At 41.8% G+C, this 13,525-nt stretch overlaps 1 protein-coding gene across 2 annotated transcripts in view; it reads right to left on the bottom strand.

Annotated features, from left to right (window-relative positions):
- Positions 1–13,525, bottom strand: part of LOC150089929 (uncharacterized) — a 108,050-nt gene that overhangs the window by 42,956 nt on the left and 51,569 nt on the right. For both annotated transcript variants that reach the window (XM_090368907.1, XM_090368906.1), the window contains exon 2: positions 2,430–3,586. In XM_090368907.1, the coding sequence (XP_090225033.1) occupies positions 2,430–3,551 (1,122 nt within the window). In that variant the 5' untranslated portion in view covers positions 3,552–3,586. The remainder of the gene's footprint in view (positions 1–2,429; positions 3,587–13,525) is intronic.

Genomic DNA, 13,525 nt, shown 5'->3' with positions numbered 1-13,525 from the left:
AATTATTTTCTTCTAAAGCTGTACTAGTAACTACACTGAAGGCGGAATGGACACAAAATCCACTACAGATAGATTCTGTCATTAGGACTAAAGATGATCTTACACCTCATTAATTGTTTTTAAAACTGTTTTTTTTTTTTCATCATGATTGCGTCCAAACACTTTTGGTTGGGTAGTGTACAGGCCGGCCAGGCAAGACGTTGGGTTATTCCAAAAGTAATGCAACTTACGTGTATTCAATTCCATGCTGTAGCATCAGTACGAAGTTAGTCTTCTGGTGAGAAGGTTCTTCTAACTTTCACCGTCGCGGGAGCCATAAAATTTCGAAATGGAAGCTAAAATGTATCGGCTTACATAAAACATGAAGATCGGTGGTCATATATTAAAACTGAAAGGCTACGTGATTAGAAGCGTATAGAAATCAATAATGCCTGGAAGGAAGTTTGTGGTAATGAATTATGGACCACAGCAGGGTCTGGTTGAACGTCTGGCAGAGAGAGAGATCCCATAGTTCTGAATTGTGCATTACTGGATAACCCTCTTAGGACTACTATGTTACAGTTTTGAGGCTTTCGTTGTCAAATGTAATAAATGAATGCCTCTTAAGGACATGTATACTGAATAATGATACAGTCGAAAACCTCGCGTATATCATGAAATTTGAAATCGATTGCAAAAACGAGCTAGTAAAATTGGGACTAATAAAAATATTCTCACTCTCTTCCAAGAGTGTTATCACACTACAGCTTTTCTATAAAGCAAAATTAACACGTTCTAGTGGAACGAGGTAGGAACAAAAAAAGCCAAGAGTCTGCTAAAAGCAGTCTGAGAGTTTGGTGGATGGTGATGGGTAGGTTCTCAGAGCTAACCAACCAATAATTCCGGTTATCAGAGAAAGCAAAAATATCGAGAACGTGAAGGTAATGTTATAACGAACCGCACATTATCGACTTCAGTGAGGCGATGAATTGTTCAGAGTTAGAATCAATAAGTCAGTGACAATAAAATTAATCGAGACGCACTGATGGCCGCTAGCAAACATCTGGAAGATTCCCCGGTTCACACCATAACACCTCCTGGCAGCTCATTTCGTTCGGACACTGTATCTTGTCATACAGCCAACAAATCGATACTTTCAACTGATCTCAACGACCACTCGCTACTCACACAGCTACGCAGAAGAGGGGAGAGAAGACAGAAGGATAAGGTTAAAGGCATACAGAGATTGATATAAAAGAGGGTAAGCAAGGATGGAAAGAATGATGAAAGGATAAACCGAAAGAAGGCGAATGAGAGAAGATAAAAAATGAACATGACTTGAATGCACTGCAGATAGATGGACAGAGAGAGAAGGGGGTGTAAATGATGGATGTAAAGCTCGGTCCGTGCCTTCAGGCTGTAACAAAATATACATCGGAAACTTACTTTCCGATCTGCACTTGTTTTTTCTGGTAGCGTCCTGTGAAACGTTGGAATAAGTTGATTTCAAGAGTGACCAAGGAGGAGAGTATTGCAGAGTTCAAAATTAAATTTAATAGGCACTTTTTGATGATGCAAATAATATGTGTCCAAATAATTTGGACCTACATGTCTGGAGTTTTATGTCCCGAAATAGCATTTGTATTACTAATTCTAAGAATATTTTGTTGGAAAATAGCAGCAGCCAGAAATAGCGTTGTTCTTGTTGTTGTAGGGTTTTAGGGCATTAGCGACTAAAGCCATATTTCTCCCTATATACTGTATGATCTGCAAATTACGTGTTGAGTTCGATTTTCTGTTTGCTGGACGAAAAATCCGAGTTTCCTGGAGAAAAACCATGCTACTCTCGCCGGAGACCGATTAACTCAACCACGTGAAAAGGCCTATAAAAATTCCTCACATCATCATAATTAAAAAATGTAGAATGCGCACTAAACATTTGAGACCAAGTTGATCAGAGGAAGCGCAAACAATTTTAATTAGTCCCATAGGACAAAGTATCGTACAGTTTCGATTGCCATCAACTCTTATATAGAAATTGTACCAATCAGCTGGATTACCATTTCGCAATACCAATTGACTGGTATTAGAAAATAATCAATTCTTATATTAGAAAACTCTAAACTAAAAACAGAGAGAGTGATAGAATTAATGGCAACAAGTCAGACAGAATATTATATGAGGGGTCTCGTTGGGGGAAGGTTGGAAAGAATATACTTATACGCTTACCAAATACACTTTCTCACAGTATTTTTAGAAATATCTGTTTCCGTACATTGTACATAAAACATTTTCCCATGGAGACTCTTTGGAGAAAATAGTCCCTTACTGCTTTCAGTCTTTCGATCTCACTTCTTTAACCCAAATATAAAGGACACACCAATGACACACAGCATGCAGACATCAAAGAACGACACTCATCGCAAGCAGCAAGTGCTGCGGGCACCTACCTGCCTTGCAGCAACGTTCGTATCCATGATAACCCCCATGTCCACGCCGTCCTGGATGTAGTAACTCGTATGGGGAGCGTTCAGAACCAACACACTCTCTCGGGTTCCGGTAGAGGCGTGCAACCTGACGACGTAAGCATTCCAAGACACGTACCGTAGGTGGTTGCGGGGCACGTGATGGATATCCGAGTAGAACAACTTCAGTTTTAAACACTCCCCTTCTAGGTCTGCCTCCACACACCACCCCTGCTTGTCCCTGTCGTAGCAGTTGGCGGTGGCGTTTGGATCTCTGACGGTAGGCACCTTAGCCTCACTGATGGTGTTGGCACAGATCATCTCAATGTACACGCGAACCGCCCCGCGACGGACCAGATCAACCAGCTGACATCGCAGCGAGAAACCACGAATGCGTCCACTGAGATCCGAGATCTGATCCAATATTCCCGAATCCACCTTGCGGTCGCCTTCGCCTAGGATGATGCGGTACTGAACTCGACACTGGTGTTCAAATCCTGTCAGCCGGTTCAGGAACAGCCTGGGTCTCGTGCTGGTGTCTCCGTCCTCCCGAGTGCCATGAGGCAGCACCGACACGTTCCACTCGAAGTTGCCGAAAGTGAAATAGGGGGTCTCCAGCTTCATAGGCTTCGGGTGCGAGCTGGTTAAGGAGGCAGTCGATACTTTGATGGTCCCCTCGAATACGGTCATGACACTGCCCACCGACAGCTCCATTAGGAACTCGCTGTTTTCGTCCGTAAACCGTCGGGCGCGAAGATCGGCCATCAGCATCCACTTACTGGTCCCGTGGGTTGGGTGTTCGACGGTGTAGCGGCACTGCTTCTCCGAAAACACTTCATTTTTACTGAAGTGCTCTCTGTTGAGCAGGGTGAAGCTGAAGTCCACGTAGCACTTCGTACCGGGGGAGGGATTCCGGAGGATGAGGTAGACTCCAAGCTCTTTGTCAGTGCGTGTGAACGACACAGCCCATCTGTGGTAACCAAAGACGAAATCCTTTGTGGTGGCGTCACGGTGGACGTCACGAGTAACTGAACGTGTTACGATGAAGGTGAAGACTCCCGTATTCGCTCTGTCGTTGAGGCGGGCAAACCTATAGAGCAGGGCCATGGCTACAGCATGATGGACGATGCAGGGATGTGGTACTGGAAGAAACCAGGAAAGATAAATTAGTCCTTAGCTTGCTTCCAAGTGAGTGGAATTACATCAGTATGCAAAACCTGTTCAATTTTGACATTTGCAATGGGAAATCAAAATACAAAGTTTAATAAAACATGGTAAAGAAGCCGGTGGAATTTCCGTAGCGTCATACGCTTCACAGACGTTGTAAACGCTGAGCGTAGCGTTACCGCTGTGTACATCATTACTTCTGATTTTACATTAGATTTAGTGAACCCTTCGTTGATTAGCCTTCTGTAAACATTTCATAAGCGAAAAGTGTCCACCTCAGCTGTTACTAGATGTTGAGGTGTGATGAATTTCACGGCTATTTATCATGTGTTTGTGTGCGGGGAAGCGTGACTAAAGAATGTTTTCGCTTACGTACAAAAGTCTGCAGTATGCAGAAATAACGCAGATCGAAAGACGGATAAACTTGAAGCTGGAGGTGTACGCTTTAAGAAGACAAGTATTGGGTGCCGATAGGATGGGCGATTTCTTTTCTTTAGAAATGTGATTTTTCCATAACATAAAGCTCCAGCTGAGTCTTTCTTCCGTGTCACGTCCACATTCCCAGCACAAACGCTGACTAAGCTCACAAGAATCAATGAGCAGAAGACAGCCGACACACGTGAACACTGGCCACCCCAATGCTGTAAATGACAGCCACAGTTTGCCTGGTTTTTTTTTTATTTTCGAGTTCTCTTTTTTCTTTTCTCACTGCTTTTTTTTCATTCTTTTCTCCATTTATTTTTCTCTCCGTCTCTGTCCCTTTCTCCTCTTCCTTCGAATGCAGTTATTTAAATAATTCTCCTTAATTAATGGTCACGGTGATATCTATAAAACTCACTCCTTCAAATAAGGCAAGTGGGTGTTGCTAAGAAGGCAGATTCCATGATATTTATACCGGCATTCGACTCTGTTTTATGCACTCTTCTTAAAACTAAACTCAACCCTTCAAAAATGGATTTTGGACTATGTTTCCAATAGGAAACAGCCATTTTAGAGAATACAACGTTTTAAAATTTAATTCGTTTCAAGGTGTCTCACAGGCCTCATCTCTTGGTCCTCTTTTATTCTTTACCATTGTCGGCTACCTTGATTAGGTCCTGAAATATCTCGGAATTCAGTTTTTCATCTACTGGGATAAGGTGATGCTTTTTTTTGCTAATCAATCCTCTTAATGGCGTTAACATCCTTCAAACTACTATTGTCTTTTTTGTTGACTAGTATAACTCATTAAAAGATATATTTACAAGTTCCAGGACATTAAAATTGTAGATATACTCTTTAAAATTTAAGGTAGCCCCTGGTCTTACACCAATTGCGCCGTTTTTGTTTCCTTTAACTTTTTTCACTGTTTCGTTCGCTATACCACTACTTCATTTCTAGGATCGTCAATGGAAAAGGATCTCCTGTGAAAAAGCCCTTCAGTATGTTCCACGTCACCCCTTTTGTCAACAAATGCTTTAATATGCCGAAGCAACGTCTACTAGTGACATTTTTCATGAATAACAGGTTTTAAACTGTTTGCCAAACTCTTTCGTGAGTCTGCATAAGATTTTGAAGTAAAGGACCACTCAAAAACAAAACACTTCAGTTATTAATAACATGATTAAAAGCATGGCAACGTGGCACGCTATGTGCAGAATTGATGGCTCCATCTCTTCACAATCAATAGTTAAACAGGATGATCGAAAAGTCACGCGACACCTCCATCTTGCTGCAATACCCTTCGTCTTCATCGACAGTGAAATCAATTGTGATGAGTTCCGAGTAACACTCTGCAGTTGCAGTATTGGTGAACAAAAGAGAGCAGGCCAGATACGAAACAGTCGGTCTCAGGCAAGGGAACCCTGGGATTTTCTTCTGGAAAATCGGGTTTTTCGAACAGTAAAGGGAAAATTGACCACAGAACACGCGCAATTTACAGACATTATATATACGGCCTAATATAGTCTAAGTCGCTGATGCGCCTAAAATCCTACAACAATCAAACAATCTTGTCATTGACATCCTCTTCTCAGGAAAACGACCAGTGGAACAGTATGTTGTCGATTTATTGTAAATCGATTTTATGCAAGCTGGAAAGTCTCACCTATGCGTAAAGTTAAACTATTAACACGCGTCTCACTTTTGGGTTTGCCACCTTGTGAAAAAGATCCATAAAAATTCCCCCCTTCATCGATGGGTTCGATCTTCGATAGTTGGCGATCCTGCCAACTGTACCCACGAGGGCTATTCACAGAGGAGTACTGCAGTTTCTTTACAGGCAGTGGTGCCAGGAGTTACTGTATGAAACCCTGAACGGTATTGAAAATTATCTAAATTGAGCAATGATTCAAATTTGACTAACAATAAACCAAAAAATTCTCGCAAATTAGTTTATAAGTGGAAATGTGATACATGCGTAGATCAGATTATTATCCAATACTCTAATAGCAGAGGTTAGATAAGAAGTTCAAAATGTCCTCTACCAAAGGATGTCATCGTGGGTAGCACATTTGGAAGGATCGCCGTCCACCCCATACCGGGTGGAAATGGCCTGAGATCGTCCTGTCGATGACGGGAAGAATTGTTATGGGCGTTTTTCATAACGTGGCTGAGTTAGTCGATCTCAGGCGAGGGTAGCATGGTTTTTCCTGCAAACTCGGATTTTCGTCCAGCAAACAGAAAATCGACCTCAGAACACACGCAATTTACAGACAATATACATGGAGCAATATGTCCTTGTCGCTAATGCTCCTAAAACCCTACAACAACAACTACCAACAGATGTTCAAAATATTCTCTAAAAATATTCTCCTTGAAACACTTATGAAGATTAGGCGGATAAATTTTTAGATCTTATCCTAAAATGCATGCATTTTGCACGAGTTAATCAGGGCATCTAAGATATAAAAAAAAATATTAGAGCACTCAAGAATAATCTCATCTACGCGTGTGTATTATGTATTATGTCCATAAATTGCGTATGTTCTCTGTTTGTTTTGCCTGTTTTATTGGACAAAAACCCGAGATTCGGGGGGAGGGGAACCTCGCTATCCTCGCCTGAGACCGAATAATTCAGTCAGGAAGTGAATAAACCAATAAAAGCTCCTTGAGTCATTGACGGAATTCAAAACCCGTGCCTTTTCCATCCGATGGGTCGGATGGTGATTATAACCACTGTGCTATCTCCAAAAATACTCAATTATGCTGTATATAATTTGGAAAGTTTTGTCTGTTTTTCGTCTATTCGCGGTTCACTAACCCCCATTGGATCCATTGCAGTCTTCTCTTCATGGCCTCCTCTTTCACTGGGAGGATGGTCAAGAGCTATGTGTGGATCCAAAATGTTTATGTTCATTCCGCAATTCTTTGATCTCCTGATGCACCCGTCCAGCCTGCATCCGAGATTTTTTTTTCATCTTGATAGGATTTGAACCCTGACCTTTTCTGCACTGTGTGAAAGTATAGCGGTCCCAACTACTATTCAACCCACAATGGTAGGAATTCTTTAGCTCCTAGGACATCGTAATGCTGAATGGTGATCCATCAATTCTTCATAAATTTTCCAAACCCCGAAGTATCCTCCAAGACACAATCAAATTAGGCTGATTAAATTGTGTTTCAAAACAATGAAAACATTTTTAACTCGAAAATTGTTTATAAATTACTAATAGCGTTCATCAAAGCGGTTAATCACAGCACTTTTCTGAATATTCAATTTCCCGGAGGAACATCGGTCTTCAGCTAGCATTCGATATACGATAAACGAGTTAATAATTTGACAGTTAAGGGACTATAGAAAACCGAGGATAATTGATGTGTTATTGAAATTAAAAGTTGGAGAAATACAATCTTCAGATAACTACAACAAGAAATCTCTTCAAGCATTCTTGTAGTTTTATAAACTTGCATACGAGAAGCACGATAGCACGCAATAATCCGTTCACACAAATTCAAAGATGTAAGATAAGTCTCAAGAAAGGTCAAGGATTTCCAATCAGCTGATTGTCAGACATCGAAGTTAAGCGGCATTCAGATAGAAAAGGATTTAAAACGGAGATCAGGAACTTATGAGTAAAAACATTGAAATTTAAAGCAGTTGCTGTACAAATTGATTTTTGGAGGACTTCATTGATTAAATGAGCTGGGAAAGGCTACGAATTCCGGAAGAAATGGATGTGAAAAGAAACAATGATAGAAAGAATCGAAAAAAATAATTATTAATTGTTAGTTATTTTCAATTGGAGATGGCTCTTGAGAAACAAGAACACGTGGCGTTAAGAAGGCTCCGCAAGAAATTGGACTTGAGACTTGTAGAACGTCACCTTTCCCCAAAGGAATGTTAAGAGATGAACGTTTTAAATAATTACAAAAAATTCCTGTCTGTGACATGACAGTTGTTCTTCGTGTGGTAGGAAGGATCCTTATTCGTGTTGCACTGAGAACAACAGGTTATAGAAGTTAAATGTCCAACAGGATGAACGAATAGAAGCGTGGACAGCGCGCGGTTAACCGAAATTCCTATAAACCTTCTTAACCAGAACCCCCAGTGCGGATGGCGATAAAGGCTAGTTAGTTAATTGCACGAGTTCTTCCTGATGCTACTAATCAATGTCAGAAGGAAGTCCCGCTGGCCTCACGGAGGTGATCAATAACGTGTCGACAGCGACTTTGGGGATTTGCGTATCGTAACAAGCCACTCTTTGATATTAGTACTCCAGGAAAATTCTCTCTCTCTCTCTCTCTCTCTCTAGTTTGTCTAAAACTGAAAGAAAGGTATTGAGTGTAGGTGAAAAATATAAAAAAAGGAGATTTCCTCTATTATCACAGAATAAAGGTTCCAATCTATGAAACCCTTCCGAATTTGGTGCTAAATTCCATAATTAATTAAAATAAATAAATAAAAGTCATGGTATTTATTGAAAAAACTATTTCAAAGAAGATTTAAGAAAGCAAGCTTATACAGCATCAGCCAAAATAAATCTTCTAATCCGTACATCCCCTCTAGCAATTTGTCTAATTCTTTTGTAAATTTATTCAAACTACCCACTTCCATAATATCAGATGGAATGGTGCATCAACAATCAAGCTCTCGTGGGTAGCAAAGTTGTTAGAATCACCGACCTCCCTCCCCACACCAGGTGGAAAAGACCTGGCCTGAATTCGAATCCTGTCGATGACGGGATGAATTTTTATGGGTCTTTTTCACAACGTGACTGAGTTAGTCGTTCTCAGGCGATGATGGCATGGTTTTTCTCCTGGGTTTTTTGTCCAGCAAACTGAAAATCGACCTCAGAACACAAGCAGTTTAAAGACAATATACACGGAGCAATATTGCCTTAGTTGCCGATGCTCCTAAAATCCAACAACAATCAATCACTCGTCTGAAAGCAAATTTCTGCACACTCAATCCATTTAAAGCCTTACAGACTTCAATCTGATCTCTTTGCAGATGCCTAGTTTCCATGTGCTGCAATTTGCAGAACCGAAGTCATTTGTGGTAAGAATACTTCTTTGTATTCTTGACTAATCTGGTAGCTCTTCTCTGCGCCCATTCCAAGAAATCTACATCAATCCTAAAATAATCCTTCCAATCCTGTACGTAGTACTTAAAATGCAGCTTAACCATTGCTTTATACAATGGGATAATCACTTCGTTGCCCCTGCTGGCAAAATTCCTGTAAATCATTGGCAGAACCTAATGAGCTGTCTTAGTAGCCCGTGTGCACTGCTCAAAAAACTTCATATCCGACTGTATAGTTACCCCCATGTCTTCTTCATTCTAAACTACTTTCAATTTGATACAATCCAATTGATCTGTTGTTGCCATTAATATGACTTATGGACATTAACTTGAACGGATGTCATATAGACAGTGCTGTGCATCAACTTGAAGTGTAAATTAAACTCCTACAAAAGGGAACATTATCTGAGGATGTATACAGGATTGAAGAAAAGACTCGTTGCAAGGTGGCATGCAGTCTCTTTAATTCAAAAGAGAGTAGAAAGCTAATTATAACTCACAACATCTAAGCTGGGATATTTACAATTGAAGTCATTTGCTCATCAAAAATCATTCAGAATTCGACCTACAAACTGATTCTCAAAAATTTTCAACAGAGAAGAAGGAGAGGTTACTATAAATCGTGCAATATCGTGAAAAAAAACTGATATCTAGAGTGGCAGAGAGAGAGAGAGAGAATATTTTTATTGCTGTCTCCAGGATTCTTTCTATATGCCAGAGAGAGAGAGAGAGAGAGAGAGAGAGAGAGAGAGAGAGAGAGAGAGAGAGAGAGAGAGAGAGAAGAATTCGAAACCAGACGATAAATATCAATCCTGTTTTCACATACGGTGCTGTTGCATCGTATCATAATGTATTTCCACACCAAATCATTCAGGATTCAACTTGACTTGTATTAATTATTTTACGAACTACTGTCCTTATGCTTTGACTTTTGTCGTTTAGTGTAATATTATGATAACACAAATATAGACTGATGGATGAATAGAAGAGAATGAAAAAAAAGACCACTTAGGCCCATGGGCGAAACTACACAAATTCCGTCCGCCCTTCAAAAAGAAAAAAAAAAAAACATCGGAAGGCTCCCCGTCCTGTCATATAATGTACAAGCAAAATATACTGTGACCTCGTCGCCTTAATTGCCTTGGCTCAAATTGAACAATGAGTTTCGCATTCCTACATTCTTAAAAGACTGACACCACAAATTCTGAAGCCTTTCCCCCTTCCCATTATATTCTGACACTAAACGCGCTCTACACTCTATGAGGGGATAGTAAAATTCTATGAGGGGATAGTAAAACTATTCGCAAAGAGGCGAGCCCTCCACCAGATGCAACCCAACTAGACTACCAGCTCCAACCCATAAAATCCGGACAACTACAACTTCGAGGCGCAGCAAAACCTAGACAAAACACCTGATAATCATGGATACCAGAAACCATCCTGATGCAAACCGCGATGGAACACAAGGGCAGTCCTACAGGACTCCATGCCCATGCCCAGGAGATGATCTAACCACACCGGACTAGACCACCACGACCTGAAGGTAACAACCTGAACATGACAACCACAATGATGCCACAGGGCTATGACATGATAAACGCCATATGGCGAACTGAGCTGGGCATCCTTTCCTGACTTACTTTGAACCCTTTCCCTGGGTAAGGGGGGCCCGGACTCCCCACCCACTCCTCCCTAATTCTTCCCTCTGGTGAGGCATAGGCCTGCCTCACTGATCTAATGGGGTCATCTACTCTGTCGTCCCCATACTTCTGCCTTATTCCCTCCAGTCTTCAGACTCCCGCGCACTCACTATCCGCTTCTTGATTAGATCGGGGTTCGAGCCCGTCCCCACCAAATACGGAGGATGCGGAAAAGTTAGGAAATGACCACCGCATATTCCCGGAGCAATATGGCCTTAGTTGCTAATGCTCCTAAAAAAAACCGAAATCCCCCTCTCTATCTTTATGCAAGCGTAAAACCCGCACACCCAAATTTAAACTTATTTTTTTTAGGTCCTAGCCACTGAAATCTCAGGAAACTAAGTGGCAGGACCTGCCAGAGTAAATAGAAAGTATTGAGTACCTGGTCTGCCTCCACGGGACGAAAGTGGGGCAACGTTGGGCCTCAGCAGGGGTCCAGCGGCTAAAGGACCAGAGGAACAACGGTAGATGACATTACACAGTTACAACTTCCGCACACGTTTAAATCTTTGGCTTTCCCAGTAAACTGGCACACCCACAATGTATGAAACGCGCAGATGGGGGAAACTCCTGGTGCCGCTTGACATCAATATACTTTACACTTATATGGTGACATATACTGCTCTATGGACATCTAGCTGACCTTACTAAACAACCCAAGACGGAATTTCATCCCAGGAAAGCTTAAATTACTGATCAGACGACTGAACTCATGTCAGTGACCTGTCTCAGATGTGACGATCCACGGACTTGACAAAATAGCAGACATACTGCTACCATGCCTTACTGGCGATTTTTGTCGGCTCCCTTACCCTGCCCACTTTCCTCCTCTCCCTGGCGGGGGGAGGTGACGGTCCTCCTGTCTCCTCCCCTCCCTGCCAGCCCTCTTTTCACTTCTGGTGGGACATGGGCATGACCCACTAACATCAGCCTGGGGCCGCCTTCCCTACTGACCCCATATTTCTGTCTTTTCCCCAGCCTTCAGTCTCTCCCCCCTTTTTTTCTACCTGCATGTAAGCGAATGCCCCACACGTCAAAAATTAAATTGCACACCATTTCAGCCTCTCAAACTCTAGCAACGTCTCCCACATGCGATATTTTTTTAGGTCCTAGCCACTGAAATCTCAGGAAATTAAGTGGCAGGACCTGCCAGAGTAAATATCTAAATTACTGGGTACCTGGTCTGCCTTTACGGGGCTGAGTGCGGGCAACGTTGGGCCTCAGCAGGTGTCTAGCCGCTAAATGGGTCAGAAGGACGATACACAACACTACACATATACAATATCCATACACTTTTAAAGCTCTGGCCTTTACAGTGAACTGGTATAGCCACAATGAAAGCAACGTGGCGATGGGGGAAACCCTTGATGCCGTTTGACACGCACACACTTTACACTTTTATAAATATATATATATATATATATATATATTTTAAAGACCTAAAGAATCCTTTAAGACACCTACCAAAGTAATCTCGACTTCGACCATTGAATGATAGGAGATGTTCAATCAAGTTTTGAAGATTTCCCATCATTCGGTAGCTGTCTTGGAGCATAAAAAGAAACTCTTTTGAAAATTCCCGTCCACCAACTTAAAACAGGATAGCGGATTGAAATAAACACGTCCTCACAAGAGAATCCTGAGGCAACCAATATTAAAAATCTGGTTTGAACTGAATTATAATTGTATTTTTGATTATTTTTTTCCATGAAGTTTTCGTGAACTTATACACAACCGACCGGCTAGAACGGTGTACAAAAATGCAATTATTTACAATATTCTTTACAAAATTCGATTATTGAAAGGATTATAGTTGAAGTAAATTGTGCGCTTCAGAGAGGTTCTTCACTATGTACCGCTTGCTTTCGAAGTATTTCGCAGGGTCTATTGCCAATGAATTGAAAAGGTTGACTGCGTTGTGTGGGAAGAAATTCTTCAGACAGCACAGGTTGGACAGTATAGAGCGTAACGGTGGTAGGGGTTGTCATTACTGCGTCCAGCACGTGGAATAGAGATAAGTCCTCGAAGACCTGGGGCGTCAGTCACACCGGAAAGCATCTGAGAAAGAAAAAGAATACCTGGATGCAATGTGAACTCCCCAGAGAGTGCTATTTAAGTTGGCATATAAAACAGCCCTGGAGATGGTGAATGCGTTGCCGCGACCCTGTTCATCCATCGCATTACCCACTACTCGATTGTTAGGAATCTATTTATGTACGACGTCGGGGCAGAAGACCAAATTGGTGATGCATATAGTGCATAGTGTTTAGTGTTAGTGGCATAGTGATTTGTGGAAGGCGCCACCGGTGGTTTCCCACATTTGCGCCATGGTACTTTGTGAAGAATTACAGAATCTCTGTAAAAGCCAGAAAAGGTGTAACGTCTGGTTTGTGATATGTTATGTTTTTCTGTCTCTGGCTGCTTGGCCGCAGGGTCCCTAGGGAAACCCCACGTTGCACGCCACCACCACCACTGGGAGGTGAGCCAGGCTGCCCATAATACTCTGGCTAGCCTCCGCCAGGGTTGCCTGATGGAGACATTTAATTTTATTGTAGGTGGTCTTGTGATTTGTAGCCTGCCTTTAAGGAGTATCGATTTTGTTTTCGCTTCTGAAATGGTAAGGTTCCTCTCCTGAAATGGCAGGGCTGCTAACCAGTTCTGTAGTTTCACCAGTGCTCCATTTACTATTGTCTCCAGGGTCGCCCTGGTAT

The sequence above is a fragment of the Mastigoproctus giganteus genome, chromosome 2 (assembly GCF_048544385.1).
Source record: "Mastigoproctus giganteus isolate SK-2022 chromosome 2, ASM4854438v1, whole genome shotgun sequence".
Classification (NCBI taxonomy): domain Eukaryota; kingdom Metazoa; phylum Arthropoda; class Arachnida; order Uropygi; family Thelyphonidae; genus Mastigoproctus; species Mastigoproctus giganteus.
Note: the sequence above shows the minus strand (reverse complement) of the source record. Positions and strands in the feature narration are given on the sequence as shown.